We start from the raw sequence: 19722 nt of genomic DNA on the forward strand, positions 1-19722 counted from the left end.
ATATCACATTAAAAAACAAATACTATTACAGATTCTTCCAAACAAATTCCAGTATTTCGAGAGGAGTCAAAGTAATGTCTGTAGTTGCTCAGGGAAACAAGAGATTAAAGTTTAAAGAAAACAAAAATAACCCATTTTATGTTTACTTAGGAAGAGTATAGCATGTTCCCCCGTATGACTTTCTTGGCTCCCATAGTAAATGATTCAATGGAGATCCATACCACTGAGTACACCAGAAATAATTTCTTTCAGGTGACTATTCTTTTAAAATCCTATTAAGAGTTTTATTTTTCCAACTTAGAATTGAAAAAATATTTTCTATCTTTTACTTTTCTTCATCACCTTCAGGAAAATTATTCCCTAGATGGAAAGCATTAATATTTTTACAGTTTTTATCCTCTGGTACATTGACTATTATCTATGTGTGCAAATTCATAAAAAGTTCCCTTTCTCCAATTTGGTGCCTTTTTCATTTGAAGGTTTTGGCCAGTGTTCAATTCAACAGAACACAAAAGCCCAAAGAACCGCAGATGCTGGAAATTAGAAACAAAAACAAAAATTGCTGGGAAACTCAGCAAGTCTGGCTGCACCTGTGAAGAAAAAGCAGAATTAGCGTTTTAGGTTCAGTGACTGTTCGTCATAGAGTCATACAGCATGGAAACAGACCCTTTGGTCCAACCAGTCCATGCTGAACAAAAACCCAAACTAAATTAGTCCCACCTGTCTGCTCCTGGCCCATATCCCTCCAAACTCTTCCTGTTCATGTAATTATCTCAATGTCTTTTAAATGTACTGACTGAACCAACATCCACCACTTGCTCAGAAAGTTCATACCATATGCGAAGCATCCTGTGTAAAAAATTTGCCCCCCATGTCTCTTTTAAATCTCTCTCCTCTCACCTAAAGAACATGCCCCCGAGTCTTGAAATCCCCCATTCTAGGGAAAGAAACAACTACCATTAACTTTGTCTATACCTCTCATTATTCTATAAACTTCTATTAGGTCACCTCTCAAACTCCTACGCTCCAGTGAAAAATGTCCCAGCCTAACCAGCCTTTATAACTCAAACTTTCCATACCTGGCAGCATCCTGGTAAATTTCTTCTGAACCCTCTCCAGCTTCATCATATCCTTCCTATAACTGGGCGGCCATAACCGGACACAGTATTCCAGAAGAGGCCTCAACAATGTCCTGTACTCCCTCAACATGACTTCCCAACTCCTATACTGAAAGGACTGAGCAATGAGCTTGTCAAATGCCTTTTTAAACCACCCTGCCTATATGTGACACAAACTTCAAAGAACTAAATACATGCACCCCTAGGTCCCTCTGTTCTACAGCATTACCCAAGACCCTACCATTAATTGTATATGCCCTACCCTTGTTTGTTGTACCAAAAATGCAATACCTCACATTTATCCAGATTGAACTCCATCTGCCATTTTTCAGCCCATTGACCAATTTGATCAAGATCGCTTTGTAATCTTAGAAAACCGTCTTCACTGTCTACTAATGCCATGAATTCTAGTTGATACTCTGGCAACTAGAACCGTGACTACAGCAATCTAAATATCTGAGTAGCAAGTGAAGCAATGAAATTGAATTACAAGTTAGCCATTAATACACTGCATTCACGGTCAAGTCCAAAAGTGTAGTAAGTCAGTTGTCTACCACTTGCACACCAGAAAGGCTGGGTGGAATGCTCTGTGCAGTTGGGGGGTTGGTGCCAGGTTCTTCCATGCTCATTGACATTGAGAGAGTGATGGAGACCTGCATATATTGTTTGCATATCTGTCAGGTTTATCTTGTAAACAATATTCTTAAAGATTTCATATGCAACCCGCAGTGAAGCTCATGTGGAATCTCACCTCCGGTAAGCAAGTTATAGGTAGAAGGTCAATTCTGTCCATTGGCCCATTAGATGCAAATGCAGTGTCAAAGGACACACTGTGTTAGTATTTCAGCTGATGACTATGGGTCCGAGCGTTTCATTGTCATCACTGCCTGCCTGCTCTTCCACGTCTTCCTCATTCACTGCCGTACTGACTGTTTTTCAAAATTGTTCATGAAATGCAGGCATCACCGGTGAGGTCAGCATTTATTGCTCATCATAAGTGCCCTAAAGAAGGTGGTGGTGAACTGCTGCTGTACTTCAGGGTGTAGGGGCAGAAAGGAAGGAGCTCCACAATTTTGACCCAGTGATAATGAAGGAACAGCCACACAGTTTCACGTCACAATGGCGTGTGACTTGGAGGAGAACTTGCAACTGATGATACTCCAATGCATACGCTGTTCTTGTCCTTCTAAGTAGTAGAGGTTGCAGGTTTCAAAATTGCCGACAAAGCCTGAGTGAGTCGCATTGCACTGTAGTGCATCTAGTAGATGATACATATTGCTGCCACTGTGCATCAGTGGTGGAGAGAGTGAGTGAATGTTAAAGGTGGAGAGTGTGGTGCCAATCAACAGGCTGCTTTGCTCTAGATGGTGTCAAGCTTGACTGTTGTTGCAGCTACTCTCATCTAGGCAAATGGGAGTATTCTATCACACTCCTGACTTGTGCCTTGTAGATGCTGGTCAGGCATTGGGTAGCCAGGAAGTGAGTTACTTGCCACAGTATTCATAGCCTCTAAACTTGTAGCCACAGTGGTAACATAGCTGGACAGATCAGTTTCTGGTCAATAGCAACCCCTAGAACTTTGATAGTGGGGGATTCAGTGAATGGTAATGCCATTGAATGTTCAGGAGTGATAGTTAGATTCTCTCCTGTTGGAGCTAATCATTGCCGGCACTTGTGTTTTGCACAGTTACTTGCCATTTATCGGCTCAAACCTCAATGTTGTCTAGGTCTTACTGCATAGAAACAATATGGAGAAAAGGCAAGAGAATAGCACCAAGTAATGAGGTGCATTTATAGCTCTGATAAAGACAATGGGTGGAATGGCCTCTTCCTATACCAGAATACTAAGGTGATCCTATACTAGGAACATGGAGTGCTTCAGGGGTCTAAAGATGTTGCAAACATTACTGAACATTGCGCGGCTGTCAGGGAACATCCCCATTTCTGACCTTATGATGGAAAGAAGGTCATTGATGGAGAAACTAAAGATGGTTGGACCTAGGACCCTATCCTGAGAAAATCATGTATGGCCAAGATGATTAACCTCTAACAACCACAGCCAACTTCCTTTGTTCTAGGTATTGCTCCAACCAGTGGAGACATTTCCCTGATTCAGCTTTGCTTGGGTTGCTTGATGCTATAATTGATCAAATGCTGTTATAATGTTAAGGGTAGTCATTCTCATCCCAATTCTAGAGTTCAGCACTTTGGTCTATGTTTAGACCAAGACTGTAATGTGGTCAGGAGCCAAATACTCTACTGAAACACAAATTGATCTTCAGTGAGAAGGGTATTCCTTTACAAGTGCTGCTTGAAAGCACTGCCACTAACCAATTCCAAGACTTCACTGATGATTTAAAAAAAGGGAGTGCTCAGACAATAATTGGATAGGTTGGATTTGTCTTCCGTTTGCGCACAGGATCTATCTGGGTAATTTTCCACACTGTCAGACAGATGCCAGCCTGTACTGCAGCATAATGGTACTCAATATGCCTCCTTCTGAAGCACAAGTCTCCACAACCAGAATGCTATCAGGAACTAAATTAATTGAAAATTGGCACCTATGATGCTGGTGACCACGGGAGGAGAACAAGATGGATCATCCACTTGTCACTTGTGGCAAAAGACAGATGCAAAAGACTTCAGCCTTATCTTTTGCAATGATCTGCTGGGCTTTCCCAGTGTTGAGGATTGAGATATTTGTGGAGTCTTCATCTTCTGTTAGTTATTCCAATTACAACTGGATGTAGAAGCACTGCAGGGCTTAGATTTGATACAATGGTTGTGATATAGTTTAGCCCTGTCTTATCACTTGCTGCTTACATTATTTTGCCTGCAAATAGTCCTATGTTCGAGCTTCACCAAGTTGACACCTCACTTTTAGGTGTGCTTGGTGCCACTCCTGAAATGCCTTCTAGCAATCTTCATTGAAACAAATTTAATCTTCCTCAGCTTTATGGTAATGGTAGAATAGGTGATATGCCATGCCTTGAGCTTATAGGTTGCAGTTGGAATCAGTTCCACTATTACTGCTGACCCACAGTATCTCATGGATGCCTGGGTTTGAATTGCTAGTTCTATTCAAAGTCTATCCCACTTAATGCAATGGTGATGATGGGTATTCTCAACGTGAGGACATTCTTTCAACTCCTCAAGGACTTGCAGTAGTCACTCCTATCCATATTGTAATTGGCAGAAGTATCTGCAACAGGTAGATTATGGAGTACAAGCTCAAGTAGCTTTTTCCCTCTTGTTGGTTTCCTCACCACCTGTCATAGACCAAGTCTAACAGTTATGTCCTTTAGGACTTGACAAACTTGGTCAGTGGTGGTGATGATCAGCCCGATTCCCTTACCATCCAAAATCTGTCACTCTCTAAATTTAATATAGTCAATAACAAAGCATCTACTATTCTCCACAGAGGAAGAGAATTTTAAAGATTTATACCCTTTAAATGAAGAAATTTCTCCTCAACTTGATCCTAAATGACTGACCCATTATTTTAGGACTGTGAACTCAAGTTCTGGACTTTCCGTCCGACGTAAGTATGATCCCAAATTACTCAGTCAAGCTCCTTAGGAGCACTATATATTTTTTTTTACTTCATTCGCAGTGTCACTGGCCAGGCAGCATTTATTGCCCATTCCTAATTGCCCAGAGGGCAGTTAAGAGTCAACCACATTGCTGTGGGTCTGGAATCACATGTAGGTCAGACCAGGTAAGGATGGCAATTTCCTTCCCTAAAAGGACCAGATGGGTTTTTCCAACATTCGACAAATGGATTTATCGTTAGACTCTTAATTCCAGACTTTTTTGAATTAAAGTTCCACCATCTGCTATGGCAGGATTTGAACCCAGGTTCCCAGAACATTATCTCTGGATTAACAGTCAGTGACAATACCACTAGGCCATCACCTTTAAAGTTATAAGCTCCAAAGAAGATTGACCTAGTCTACTTTATTTTTCCTCGTTGTTTATGTCTGTCATCCCAGAAATAAGTGTGGTAAACCTTCATTGCACTCCCTCTAAAGCACCTTCATTACACACCCCCATAAAACAAGGATATCCTTCCTTAATAAAGATTACCAAACTACAGATGGCACAGATTAATTGTATTTTGTGATCATTTTGTCAGTTTTCACAGCATTTACCATTATTAGTTGATTTTCAATGGCAATAAAATTTCTCAACATGTATCATATTGTTTAGGGTGTACTGTTATGCAGTGTCCCAGTGTCTGGGTTTAAAGATCTGTATTCAAGTACCATTTTCCCTAAAGGTGTATAATTACATGTCTGAACAGGCTGATTAAAAAATATTTTATATCACATCGTTAAAGGGTGGGTTTCATTTGTAATAATACAAATTAATTTTCTGTGACATGTTAGTTTTACATCAACCATATAAAAGCAGCAACTTCATACTATTCAAGTATTTCAGGGGTGAATAAGCAGCTGGATGTCATTTTCACATAGTTAACTATATACAATGCAACATAACATTTAAGTTTTGTGGATTGACGTTTAATCACACATCTGGAAACTGTACTACTTGTGCTTAAATAACAATGACTGCAATTAGCCATACCATTATTTTGACATAAAAATCAGGGTCATTGCATTTTAAGAACACCTCATGCATCAGAAACAATCCAACGGACTCTGGTTTTTTTTTGCAGAGGGGTTGAGACTCCAGAGACCTTACAAAGTGGCAGGTTGAAACTTGATCCAGAAGTCCCACCTCCATTTCCAAAAAAATCTCATTTGCACTGGGTTGGGGAAAAAAGCAAAATGGCTCCCACATGTGAGAATCCCAAATTCAGCAGGGCCACTTGAACTCATTGCTAAGTTCAAACAGACATGAACTCTATCTTCACAGATTTCAGCAGACCTATTGAGTATTGACAGCATTTTCCATTTTTATTTTATATTTCCTGCATCTACAGTATTTTGCTTTTGTAAGATAGTTTAGCATATCCAAATGCTGTCTAAGAAAATGCATTGCCTTACTGAAATAATCCTACAGAGGCTGGTATCCAGTCATCAAGTCACCTTTTATTTACATGTGGAAAGTGCTTGACACTGATCAAGATCCCTCAGAGCAAGCTCTCAGTGACAGCATGTCTGACAGTCCTATTTTTATCTGATTCCCTGTTTGGACCAAATAAACAGCTTCAATCTGGGAACTCATTCTTTGAGGTCCACCTGGCTGACCTCGTCACAATCACTACAATTACCAATAGTTTTAACTAATTACAATTCTTAGACATATGCAACATGTGGCCATTGTTATAGTCTTTGGACCAACATAGCATTGGCTTGCTAAATAAAATGTTTGAAAAACGTTACTTACCCAGTCACATGAAGCAGAAGTAAAATGTAGAATACTATGAAGAGGTTATGTATATACCAAAAGATATCGAAGTTGGAAAACCTGCAAAGCAAAAAGGACGACAGCACACATTAACAACACACAAATGTGGAAAAGTTAACTTTTAATAGTTACTTCACTCATTCTCAATTGACCATCAAGATAATGTTGTCAATGGTCATTCTTACCTTAATGAATATGATGAAGATGTACACATTAGGAAAAGCACCAGTACCATGAAAAATCCAGTTACTCCTGGAACTAAATAACAAGTTATTGACAATGGAATTACTTCAGATTAGTAGTTACTGAAATCATGAAATCAAATAAACAGCTTCACAGAACAGAGATAACAATATGTGGCAAATCAGTAAGAGCCCATTTATAGGAACGTTGATAACAGGACCATTAAGCTTGTCAAATCTCCTTCAGAGAAGACATAGCAATTGTTACAATCAAAAACGGGAAATAATTAAAACTGCTACGTCTCAAAAAGATGATTAAGATCTGGATTTTTTTTTAAAACCTTCTTTTAATAATCGACAAAGCATAACTTCTCATGTAAATAGAACCTTGGTACACTTTGTAACAATAGTAGTAAACTAGATATCTGGCACGATTTACTCCCAACCAGCTTAATCTCGGGACAAACCATTACATACAATACAAAGGATAATTCTTTAAATCAGTCAGTGCCAAAAACCAGATAAATATGATCAGTTTTGATTTGTTTTCCCAATGCAGAATGTTCTGCTGTCATTGGTGGCAATATTGGAGGTGGGACGGGCTTTTAATTAGGTGGAGTGTAGCATAACCTGTTCACTTCCATCTTCCCACCTCCTCCAGAATTAAGTTCTGCTAAGGCCCATGGTCAATCTTCATGACCCACAGCCACTAGCAGTTAACCACCATTTAAAGACCTCATTCTATCACCTCTAGTATTAACCCAATGAGAGATGGACTTGTTGCCACATGGCATGACAGCTAAAACAGGGTAGCCAACTTTTTACCTCAGGTGGGGAGGGGTCCCTCGATCAAAAAGGTACTCAATGCCTGATTGAGGAACTGGACTTCAGGAAGTGGATGGATGCTGGGATTGCTGAGAGCTCTTGTTGCCCAGTCCCTCTACTCACACCCTGACAGCCCCCTACCTCACATTACCAACCTTTTGTCTGGATCACTCCATGATTCTGGGACCTCGGTGGGTATTTTCTTTTTCTACAGCAGCCATGGCTTCCCCTGTGTGAACAGAAGAGCTGGCAGCCTCTGATTATCTGGCAGCTTTCAGTAGGGAAGACTTGCCTGCATGGTCTTGTTTTCAGGGGAAGGCCCACTAGTATTCTGGCCTCTGGATTGGTTTTCTCCAGCAGTTCAGCCAACAACTGAGATCCTTGACACCTCAACAAAATTCTGCTCAATAATTTCATACAAAATTAGATCTCAGCACCAACTGTACCCCATTTCAATAATATAGTCATTTGTTGCTATTGGAAAAGCAACTACACAGAAAAGAAACTCACGTGTTGTGAAGAGAATCTTCCTGGGATCCTGGAGAGAAAAAAAAAATGGTCATATCCTTAAAGTCACTACTCTAAATGTTAATCTGTCTCATTTAACATTGTTCTCTTCATATCACTTTCTTCTGATAAGGAAATCCACAGGAATATTAAAAAATTTTGAACAGTGTAAAGTCTCTGAGAGTGCACCAGACAATGCATTACCAAATCCATTACTAGGTACCTCCAAAAGTCTACAGACATTGACAGTTACCCAAATCATTTTTGGCAACAATGATGTGCTTTATTGTTTTATTATATAAATAAGATGATATAATTATCTAAGAAAGGCAAAGTTTTCTAAAAAAAAAATCAATCGGATTTATTTCTTATGCCTCAAAACAGTCAGCTGAAAGAAGAAAATGAAATCAAAGCTAAGCTAGATTTTTCTCCAGTTATTATCCCCTAAGTCAATCTGCCCCACCATTCATGCATATACTGACTGATCTATTTGACTGTTGAACTTTATTTCTTCACTTGTGTATAAATCTTTTGATGTACTTTCTGTCTCAAACAGATTTTGTGAACAAAGCAAATGTCACAACTTTTTTTTTTTTTGCATTTTTTAAACCACTGTAACTAAGTTGATAACAAAACCAGAAATATTAGTGTTTAAATTTCTCAAATGATACAAAAGGTTAAAGAAAGACCTTGTCAAAGAATAACATAAGTAATTTGAGGCATATCCACAGTCAAATATTGGGTTTCAAAAAGTAAAAGTTTAAAGAGCATCCAAACTAACAGAGTTTTATTCTTGTAGAAAAACAATTATTATGCAAAAGTAAACCAGAATTAGATGCATAAGTGTGCCCTCAACTCCATCTCATGCCTCACTACAAGAAAGCTCAGGGATTAAAAAAAGTATGCCAGCATTACTCAGTACATTGAGAAAGAGAAATCTAAGGGAGAAAAGAAAGGAATAACTTATGCTGGAAACTTAGAAACAAGGAGAAAAATACAAGCAGATAATAATGGTAAGAAAAAGAGGGGTTTTTTTGGCAAGTGAAGCCCACCTGTGGATCCTCACAGTGAATCAGCAAAACTGGAATGTTGACGGGACATACTTATGTCTTTAAAGACTTCAAGCCTGATTTTTTAAAAATGACTTTTGTACATCAGCTCCTCATTAGGACATGACCACAAAACCACAACGCACATTTTCCCTTCCTTAAAACAGAACTCAAGACATGCCTCTTCATTCATTACTAAACAAACAAATAGAAGTATAGAGAGATATACAAGAATAAAGATATATAAAAAGAATTGGACAGCACTATGGAATGTAATTCCTAAAACACCATCATATGGTTTGAATTCATGGCAGTTGACTTTTCCCAGTTACCATAACACAGCTGTCACACACACAAACACAATCTCACACACACACGCACAGGGATTTCATGCCAAGAAAGCACAATTTCAGTTTTTCAAATCACGTAAAGGAGTAATCTCAGTTACAAAATACCCAAATAATTTAAACAGATTGCTGTGCAGCCCCATTCATAAGAGTGTGTATGAAAAGCATAGATGAACAGGATTGATTCTGCACAAACTGAAGGCAGCACTTATCACTACTAAGAGATATCAGAATCTGAACATTCAGCATATTAAAACACCTTGCAGCAAATTAGCAAAATCTATAATTGTCAAAAACATTGCTTAATAGTAGAGTACGTAAAACATTGCTGAAAAGATAAAATTGAAGTACAAAATCAACTTGGACAGGAAGCAACAATTTGTGCGATAATAATATTATATGGTCTAAATTGTTCTTTTCTAAGTTGGTGTTCTTATATTTCAGTCCTGATAAGTGCAAGACCAAAAGCTTAGACTTCATATCTCCTTTCAGCAGTGTCTAATACTTCTTCAAATAAAAAGGATTCTCATGAAAACCTTTTCTTTACTGATGTGCAAGATGATGGATTAGATTATTCTCCATAATTCAACCTTAAATTTGGAACGATAACCACCAAGAATTGGAACAAGATTTGGAAAACAAAGTCTACTCTCTCCTAACCTGAAGTGTCCTGATCTACCCCTATCGGCCAAGCTCATTCTCACATTGAACAACTTCTCCTTTAACTATTCCCATTTACTTCAGGGCAAAGGGATGAAAATGGGTACCTGCATGGGCCCCAGTTATGCCTGCTTTTTTGTGGGGTACGTGGAACTTTACATGTTCCAGTCCTACTCTGGCCCCCACCCACAACTCTTTCTCTGATACATTGATTGCATCATCAGTGCTGCTTCCTTCTCTCGCCCCAGACTTGTAAAAGTTTATCAATTTTATTTCCAAACTCCAACCCGCTCTCACCTTCACTTGGTCCAGTTCTGAGTACTGTGTCCAGTTCTGAACTCCCTGTTATAGGAAGGGTATTAATAAGCTAGAGAGGGTTCAGAAGAGATTTGCCAGTATGTTGCCGGGAATGGAGGGTTTGAGTTATAAGGAGAGGCTGGATAGTCTGGGACTTTTTTCACTGGAGCATAGGAGGTTGAGGGGTGACCTTAAAGAGGTTTATAAAATCATGAGGCGTATAGATAAGGTGAATGGCAGGGATCTATTCCCTAGGGTGGAGGATTTCAAGACCAGGGCACATATTTGTAAGGTGAGAGGAGAAAGATTTAGAAAAGGCATGGGGCAATTTTTTTTAGACACAGAGCGTGGTTCATGTGTGGAATGAACTTCTAGTGGAAGGGTGGATGCAGGCACAGTTACAACCTGAATAAAAAGTGTTTGGAGGGATATGGGCCAAGTGCAGGCAGGTGTGACTAGATTAGTTTGGGATTATGATTGGTGTGAATTGGTTGGACTGAAGGCTATGTTTCTGTGCTGTATGACTTAATGACTCCTCCCTTCCTCATCATCGGGGTTTCCATTTCTGGGGATAGGCTGGCTGCTAGTATCCTCTACAAACCCATCAATTCCCACAGTTACCTTGACTGTACATCCTCACACCCTGCTTTCTATAAAGACTGAATTCCATTCTCCCATTTCTCTGTCACAACTGTTCCAATGAAGCCAACTTTGACCAGGGGTTCTCTGGGACATCTACCTTCTTCCTCAGCAGAAGATTCCTCACCACTACGATTGACAGGACCCTCAGCCATGTCCAATTCACCTCCCACACTTCAGCCCCGGCACCTTCTCTTCTCTCCCACAACAGCGATAGGGTCCACCTCCTCCTCACGCATCTTTCCACCATAGAGAGAAAGAGAGATAGAGCTACAGCATGAAGACAGGCCCTTCTGCCCAAACTGGTTCATGCTGACCAAAATGTCCATCCATGCTAACCCCATTTCCTATCCATATATTTGTCCGAATGCCTTTTAAATGTTGTTAATGTACCCACCTCAAGCACTTCTGCTGGCAACTCATTCCATGTGCGTACCACCCTGTGGTTCCCATGCTTTCTTTCCCCTCTTACCTTAAACTGATGCCCTCTAGTCCTTGATTCCCCAACCCTGGGAAAAAGATTGAGTGCATTCACCCTATCCATGTCTCTCATGATCTTATACACTTCGATAAGATCCCCCTTAAGTCTCCTATGTGCCAAAGAAAAAAATCCTAGCTTGTCCAACCTCTCCCTATAACTCAGTCCTGAGAGTCCTGGCAATGTCCTTGTAAATTTATTCTGAACTCTTTCCAGTTCAATAACATCCTTCCTATAACAAGGTGACGATAACTGAACAATACTCCAAGTGCAGTCTCACCAGTGTCCTATAAAATTGCAACATAACTTCCCAACTTCTGTACTCATTGCCCTGACTGATGAAGGCCAGCGTGCCAAAAGCCTTGTTCACTGCCCTATCTACCTGTGTCTCCACTTTCAGAGAACCGTGCACCTGAACTCCAAGGTCACTCTGTTCCACCACACTTGTTAAGACCCTACCATTCACCATGAAACTCCCACCTTGATTTGACTTTCCAAAATGCAACACCTCACACTTATCTATATTAAACTCCTTTTGCCATTTCTCGGCCCACTTCCCCAGCTGATCAAGATCCTGCTGCAATTTCTGATAACCTTCCTCATTGTCCACGATACCACCTATTTTAGTGTCATCTGCAAAATTATTAATCATGCCTCGTACATTCTCATCCAAATCTTTGATATAGATAACAAACAGCAATGGGCCCAGTACCGACCCCTGAGGCACACCACTAGTCACAGGCCTCCAGTCCGACAAGCATCCTTTCACTATTATTCTCTGCTTCCTACCATCAAGCCAATTGGGTATCTAATTTGCACCAACTCTCCCTAGATTCCATGCGAGCTAACCTTCCAAAGCAGCCTATCAGGTGGACCCTTATAAAAGGCCTTACTGAAATCCATACAGACTATGTCTGCTGCCCTGTCCTCATCATCCTTCCTGGTCACTTCATCAAGGAACTCTAACAAATTTGTGAGGCATGATCTCCCACGCATGAAGCCATGCTGACTACTCCTAATCAAACCCCGTCTTCCTAAATGCTTCATTTATCCCTCAATCTACCACAGATGTTAAGCTCACTGGTTTATAATTCAAAGGTTTTTCTCTACAGCCCTTCTTGAATAAGGGCACCTGTACCCTGGCACATTAAGCTGCCTTAGCCACACTTCTGTAATAGCTATAATATCCTAGTCCCACTTACCTATCCACACCCTGAGTTCATTGGCCTTACCAGCATCCACATCTGAAGGATTATTGCCTGCCATTTCCACCACCTCCAGCAGGGTGCCACCATCAGACACATATTCCCGAACCCTCCCGTCGCTTGTCAGCCTTCCACAGGGACACCTTGGTCTACTCCAGTAAGTTAGCAAGCTGCCATGTTTAATGAGTCCTGACCCAGGAAAATGAAGCAAGGTTATGATACAACCTATTATGCCTCACTGTAACCATAAAGAAGAAGGGTAGCCTGTGTTTCTCCGTTCAATGGGCACAATTTTCCCTTCCTGGAGTGACATGGGAAATGGCGAGAAAGCTGAGAAAACACGGTGAGACTGAAAAAAAATGCAGAATCTCATTACTGAGAAAATGTTTCTCGATTTCACCTTCAGCTTTAAATGGCTATTTCAGAACCTCACTATTTCAAACCATTTGCAAATCGTATTAGCCCAACTTCCTACGGTCGTGCAAACTCTCAACATGAAAGTCAGAATGGGTACCTGGCAGCTCAGCTCACTGAATGTTTGTCTTGGGCATCAACTAACTTGCGTTCACCATAATATCATTGCATGTTTCCACAGAGAGGATCTGGCTCCACACTGCATCGATGAAAATCAACAATCGGCAAACCACCAGCGTCACCATATCATCACATCTTCTCTCAGACCAGCTAACACATCGCTTTAGCCCTAAAGATGAAGTCTTTGGAGCTTATGGACACCTAGGATTTGCATGCCTCTGCGAAGTTGTTTGGTCAACAGGGATTACTCAGGCATTTAAACAAATGTACCTAATGGCTCCTAACTTCATTTTTTTTAAAGTTTCTATTATTTAATGATTTACTATGAAATCCAATATACATAGGTATACTGCAGAAACCATGACCCTTGAGACTAATTTGGAGTTCAGGCTATTTGTACTCCTATCTTGTGAACATTTGGCCCATTATTCTAATTATCCCTCCAAATTTGAGGGGTGATCTTGCAAACAGGAGAGACCAGAGCACATCCGTTTATCTTTTTATCCTTCATTTAATTGCACTCCCCCACTTTGTGCTTACATAGATGCAGTCATTCTCTGTGGCTTGCACTGCATTTTTGCATAGATAAAAAGATGGGCAGATTGTCATTGTCGGGAGCAATGAACATCGGTGGGGGGTGGGGGGGGCACATGTTGTTGTATGGCATCATGCAATGCCATGTCCAGTATGTGCCAATAGCTTGCACAGCAAACTCAATGCATGTGCTTTAATCAAATGAGCATGTCTGAAAGTCAAAGGGGATCAGGCTTAGTAGGGTGAAATAGGGCTACAGTCAGTCAGTCAGGGGGATCAGCAAAGAGTCAAAGGGCCCATCTAATTACAGTCCAGGGGTTTGATCATTGTCAGTCAGGTGCTAAGTCTTGCCAGAGCCCATGTATCCATGTCTTTGCAGTGTGGGGATTAGGCCACAGCCATCAGCCTGTCTCCTTCCAGGTACCCTTCCTGTCAGTGAGGTCAAGGTTCCTCAAACTCTTCTCCTCTTGCCATTGATGTCAAACACTTGTTGGCTACAATGATAGATTGCATGCCCATTCACATATCTGGCAAACATGGAGGGTGTTGGACCATTGCAGTCACCAACTTCTCCATGGAGACAGCAGAGGCACATATAGTGTTGCCAGCACAGTACTGATAAAGCTGGTACACTCTTCCATTCAGTATCTGTCTGCCGGTGCATTTTCAAAAAAAAAAATGGCTGCAAGCATAGGGTCATCTTCTGCCTGGATATGAGCAGGTTCTTGGTCTCTGGCAGTCTTCTGCAGGCCAAAGGCCTGGGGTATTTCTTCCTCAGCCAACTGCAGACACATGTCAGTGGTGTGCTCGCCAGATTGTGCTTCCAAGTCTAATCCACATAGTGAATGCATTGAAGTGAAAGTCTTTCAGTTGGTGGAGGGTGCAGGTGGAAGGCTTACAGGCACTTCCTGAGGGTTGAGTGGCCTCCTCTTTAGGTTGAGGCAAAGGTCTCCTGCACGGGCACTTTTTTGATCAAGCTTTGCTGTGTACCACTAGTGTTTCTAATGGAGGAGATGAAATTATTTGTAAAAGAGGGATAAAGGCTGGTGAAGATGAAGAATGAGTTAGCTTTGGTGGTGATGGGATAACAGTGCAGCACAGTATAACAAAGCTTACTGAGCTGTTGGAGATTGAGGGTGCCCCATCCCTCTGAGTCGTCATGCTTTTCTCCAAGCAGCTTGACGATTTTCTGCTAATTTTGAGTGTAGACTCTACATTGAACAATTCTCCAATGGTCTTGGCCCTCTAGGCTCACATGTTGTTGAAATGTTTCTGTAATGACACAAAGGGTATGATAAGTATGATGGAAATGGATGGAAGAGTAATCAGTAGTGATGCAGGAACAGGTAAACTGACAAGGTATCCTTCGTTAGTGCTCAGGAAATGCAGAGGACAGGAAGAGTTATTCATTTGAGGTGTTGAGGTGGACCAGAGCAACTGAGTGGGCATGACACATGTAATAGTGAGAGCTGTGGTCCACAAGCCTTGTGAGATGCATATGCAGCAGCTGAGTTAGAGTGAGTCGTAGACCCAAGTTGGAGTTCGCAGATAGAAAATGGGAGCACTTTCCCTTGCGAGTGTAAAAGATCACTGACAACCTTCCCACACATTAGTGCATTTCTTTTGCCTCAAACACAACACTGATCCGGGCTGCTATCTTGGTGCAAGCTGGCTAGTTCTGGTGGTATATCTTCCTTTGCTGGTCAGCAGGTGAAAACACTGCCCTCCTTTCCACCACACTATTCACCAGCACCCTCTGGTCTCTGTCAGTAAAGCAGGGTGGCAGGTTCTTCCTGGGCTATTTACTCAGCAATAATGATTGCACACCAGTGTGAGGGGCGGTTCCGAAGCTGTGGAGTCTGAAGTACAATGCAGCTGGGCATAAAATATATCACCAATGGCATAAATATAGAAGGTCCCAGCACTGACACACAGTATTCCCTCTCTTGAAGTGTCATTTCAAGATAAGAATGTCATAAAGCCAGACGCATAATTAATATGGGAATGAGCGGAAGATTGCATGAGGTCATGGCAGACCAGGCATCTTTCATCTCATTCAACAAATTGGCAAAGAGAAGGGGAGGTTAACTGAAAGAAAATTCCTGATATTCACTTTATAAGCAACAAGTAACAGTTTATTTATTTAATCCTAACTGTGAGCAAATTAACAGCATTAACAAACCAAACAATTCCCACATAACTCCTATTCCCTAAGTGAACTAAATTCTACTGGTATGCTGTTCCAATAAACACAAGTCCCACTTTTTAAACCCAAATAATAAGAAAATAAATTAAAACTTATTCTCTCAAAGTCTACATGTCTTTCTTCTGCTGTTCTTAAGTCAAGAATGCCTTTCTTCTGTTGAGCTAGCTGTCAGACATGTTTTCTCTGTGAAGTCTTCTGTGAGGACTCTTAGCTAAAAGTGCCATGGTACCTTTCATGGATTGATGGTGCTTTCTTAGAGAGATAAGTAATTTCTTGTGAGAGCTACATGCTTATTTCTCAGATGACGGTTTGCTTCACACCAATTTTCAAAAACCCTCTCCTTGTATACCTTGGATGACGTCGATTTTCTTACAATAGCATTGGTCTGAGGTTGTCAAAATCATTAGATTTAAATTCAATTGGCTTTTAGTTGCTAACTGCTTGGTTTAAATTAATTGGCTGATTCCACCTAGTTGCCAAAACATTAAAACAAGCCTGAGGTTTCCAATCACATAGCCAATTGATACATGTTTCCATTTCAGAACTGGCTGCACATCTTTTGGCTGCTTATAGACATATTTTCATTTAAATCTCCAAACTTAGAGAAGCACATCACCTCGTAAAGGGGCTATGCACTCTTCCCCACTTATTTTTTTTAAACCAACAAATTCTAGCTTCCTGCCTTCCAATTCACGATTACATAACTTTGTAACAAAATCATTAACTCAAAATCAGAAATTCAGACCAGTAATGCTTTTGTAAAACAGAAGTGAGCATTTCACTAAAAAAAAATTATCTTCACTCCTTACTGCATCATTTAAATTATATTCCACAACACAAACGCTAAACTGATCAGGAATAATAATGTCCTCCCACAGTAGAGTGAGCAATTAAAATCATTGCATTTAGCTCATCACTACAATGAGATTAACAGCTGGCTTTAAAACAATCTTTCTGTGTGACAAAGTATAATAAGCACAGCGTGGCACTGACCTCATCCCGATAGTGAGCGACATTGAGAGCTGGAAAGTCTTCACTGTAGCACAAAGAAAAGTTCAGGGCATTGACCATGTGAGCTGCAACATGGACTACTGAAATCAAGAGTGAATGAAAGACATTACTACCCACTAATTACTTACATACAAAAGGCAAAAAACTGTTACTTCAGTGAAATACTCCACTTAATCAGTCTATAAACTTTTGAACACTGAATTTGCTTAAATTGTCAAGAGTTCAAGGATGAATTATTACATTGTTCACACAAAGAACAAAAATTTGTCAACTCCGAAGTGTGGTATTTCATAATGATTCAGTAGAAGAAACTTGAAAGCAATTTATTGAAACACAGGATGTGTCTCATTTCAAAAGTTGGCTTTAGCCTGAGACCTCTCCAGGCCAAGTTCTTTGGATCCTTTGAATGCAATCCCCTCCCACATATGGGTTTGAAGTTAGAAGAACATTTAGTTTGGGAGAGGAGAGGTAAATGGGGATTGCACTACCTTCCTGTCTCCACCCCAATTAAATCTATAGGGGAGGGCTGATGGACAATCTTCCTACCCTGTCACCAATCCTGGCTCTTAATTTGGTGATTAATGTCCTTGAGGAACTCCTCCTGCAGCCATGGTATTAACCTAGCGGCAAGCACGGGACTGTGTGGGAAACAAACAAACCCACATCACATAACAATCATATGATTATAAGAAGCAGGAGTAGGCTGTTCAGCCCCTCGAGTCTGCTCTATCATTCAATAGCTTCATGGCTGATCTATTTGCAACCTCAAATCTGCAATCCTGCCTACCCAGATAACCTTAACAAGAATCTACCTACCTCTGCCTTAAAATAATTCAAAGATTCTGTTTCCACCACCTTTCCAGGAAGAGAGTTCCAAAGACTATGGCTTGGAGATAAAAATTTTCTTCCCACCTGTTATAAATGGGTAACGTATGATTTTTGAATACAGACCAAATTCTAGATTCTCCAATTAGAGGAAACATCCTGTGCACATCTATACTGTCAAGACCCCTCAGAGACATATCTTTCATTCACGTCACCTCTTATTCTTCTAAACTCCAGTGGACACAGGTCTGTCCTGTCCAATCTTTCTGCAGCAGGTAACCTCCCCATTTTAGTAATTAGACTGGTAAACATATTCTGAACTAACTTTAAACACATTTACATCCTTCCTTAAATAAGGTGACAAATACTATGCACCAAACTCCAGATGTGGTCTCAGCAATGCCCTGTACAATTGAAGCATAACTTCCCTACTTTTATTCAACTTCCCTCATGATAAAAGGTAATATTCTATCAGCTTTCCTTGTCAATCACTGTGTCTGCATACTAATCTTTTCCAATTCATGCACAATGACCCCAGATCCTTCTTCATCTGAAAGCTCTGCATTCTCTCACCATATAGATAATATGCTTCTTTTTGGCTCTTCCTACCAAAATAGACAATATCACATTTTCCCACATTATACCTCATTTGCCAGATATCCCCCCATTCACTTAATCTCACTATATTTTTTCGTAATCTCCTTAAGTTGTCTTCATAACTTATTTCCTATCTATCCCTGTGTTGTCAGAAAATTCAACAACAATATCCACCGTCGTCTCGAAGTCATTTATTTAAGTTGTAAACGGTGAAGGCCCCAACATTAATCCCTGGAGCAGAGCACTCATAATATGTCATCAACCTGAAAAAGATTTATTTATGCGTACTGTTTCCTATTAGGCAACCAATCTTCTATCCATGTCAATATGCTACCCACTATACAACAAGATTTTAGTTTTCAGAATTACTTTCGATACCTCATCAAGTGCCTGCAGTTTTCCTGGAAGGTTTACCTCATTCCATAAGACCACAGGAAACAGGAACAGCTGTAGGCCGTATGGCCCCTCAAGCCTGCTCTACCATTCAATAGGATCATGGCTGATCCAACATTGTTCATGTACACTTTCCCGACCTTTCCCCATAACCCTAGATTTCCCTACTGATCAAGAATCTACCTATCTCAGCCTTAATTATACATGAGGACTCTGCTCCCACAGGTCTCTGTGGTAAGGAGTTACAAAGACTCTTAAACCTCAGAAAAGAAATTCCTCCTTATCTCAGTCTTAAATTTATGCCTCTTAATTCTAGTCCTAGACTCTCCCATGTGGGACAACATCTTCTCAGCATTTACCCTGTCAAGCCTCTTAAGAATCCTGTATGTTTCAATGAGCTCACCTACCCTTCTATAAAAATCCAGTGAGTAGAGTCCCAACCTGTTCAGTCTTTGCTCAGAAGACCATACCAGGGATCATCCTAGTAAACCTTCTCTGAACTGTCTACAATGAATATGATGTCTTTCCTTAAATAAGGGGACCAAACTGCCCATACTACTCCAAATGTGGTCTCACCAGCACCTTTTACAGTTGCAGTAAGCCAACCCTACTCTTATACTACAACCGTCTTGAAATAAAGAGCCAATATTCCATTATTCCTGATTACCTGATGCACCTGTGTTCTAGCTTTGTATATTTCACGCACAAGAACACTTATGTCTATTTGTGTTGCATCTATTTGCACTTTGCTCCATTTAAATAATATTTTGTTCTTCCTTCAAAATTGAACAACTTCACATTTTCCCACATTATATTCCATTTTCTAACTTTTCACCCATGTACTTAACCTATCAATTTCTCTCTGTAAATTGTTTGTATCCCTCTCAACCTGCCTTTCCAGCTATTCTTGTAACACTTGCAAATTTGGCTATGGTACATTCA

The 19722-nt window shown here is 40.5% G+C and overlaps 1 protein-coding gene across 5 annotated transcripts in view; it reads right to left on the bottom strand.

The window, feature by feature from the left end:
* The window catches only part of LOC109915161 (NADPH oxidase 4), a 177469-nt gene that overhangs the window by 99423 nt on the left and 58324 nt on the right, over positions 1–19722 (bottom strand). For all 5 annotated transcript variants that reach the window (XM_048598336.1, XM_048598335.1, XM_048598334.1 and 2 more), the window contains 4 exons: positions 16948–17045; positions 8009–8036; positions 6677–6749; positions 6471–6551 (listed from right to left, as the gene is read on the bottom strand). In XM_048598336.1, coding sequence (XP_048454293.1) covers positions 6471–6551; positions 6677–6749; positions 8009–8036; positions 16948–17045 — 280 coding nt within the window. The remainder of the gene's footprint in view (positions 1–6470; positions 6552–6676; positions 6750–8008; positions 8037–16947; positions 17046–19722) is intronic.

This window comes from Rhincodon typus, chromosome 6, assembly GCF_021869965.1.
Source record: "Rhincodon typus isolate 14 chromosome 6, sRhiTyp1.1, whole genome shotgun sequence".
NCBI classification, from domain to species: Eukaryota; Metazoa; Chordata; class Chondrichthyes; order Orectolobiformes; family Rhincodontidae; genus Rhincodon; species Rhincodon typus.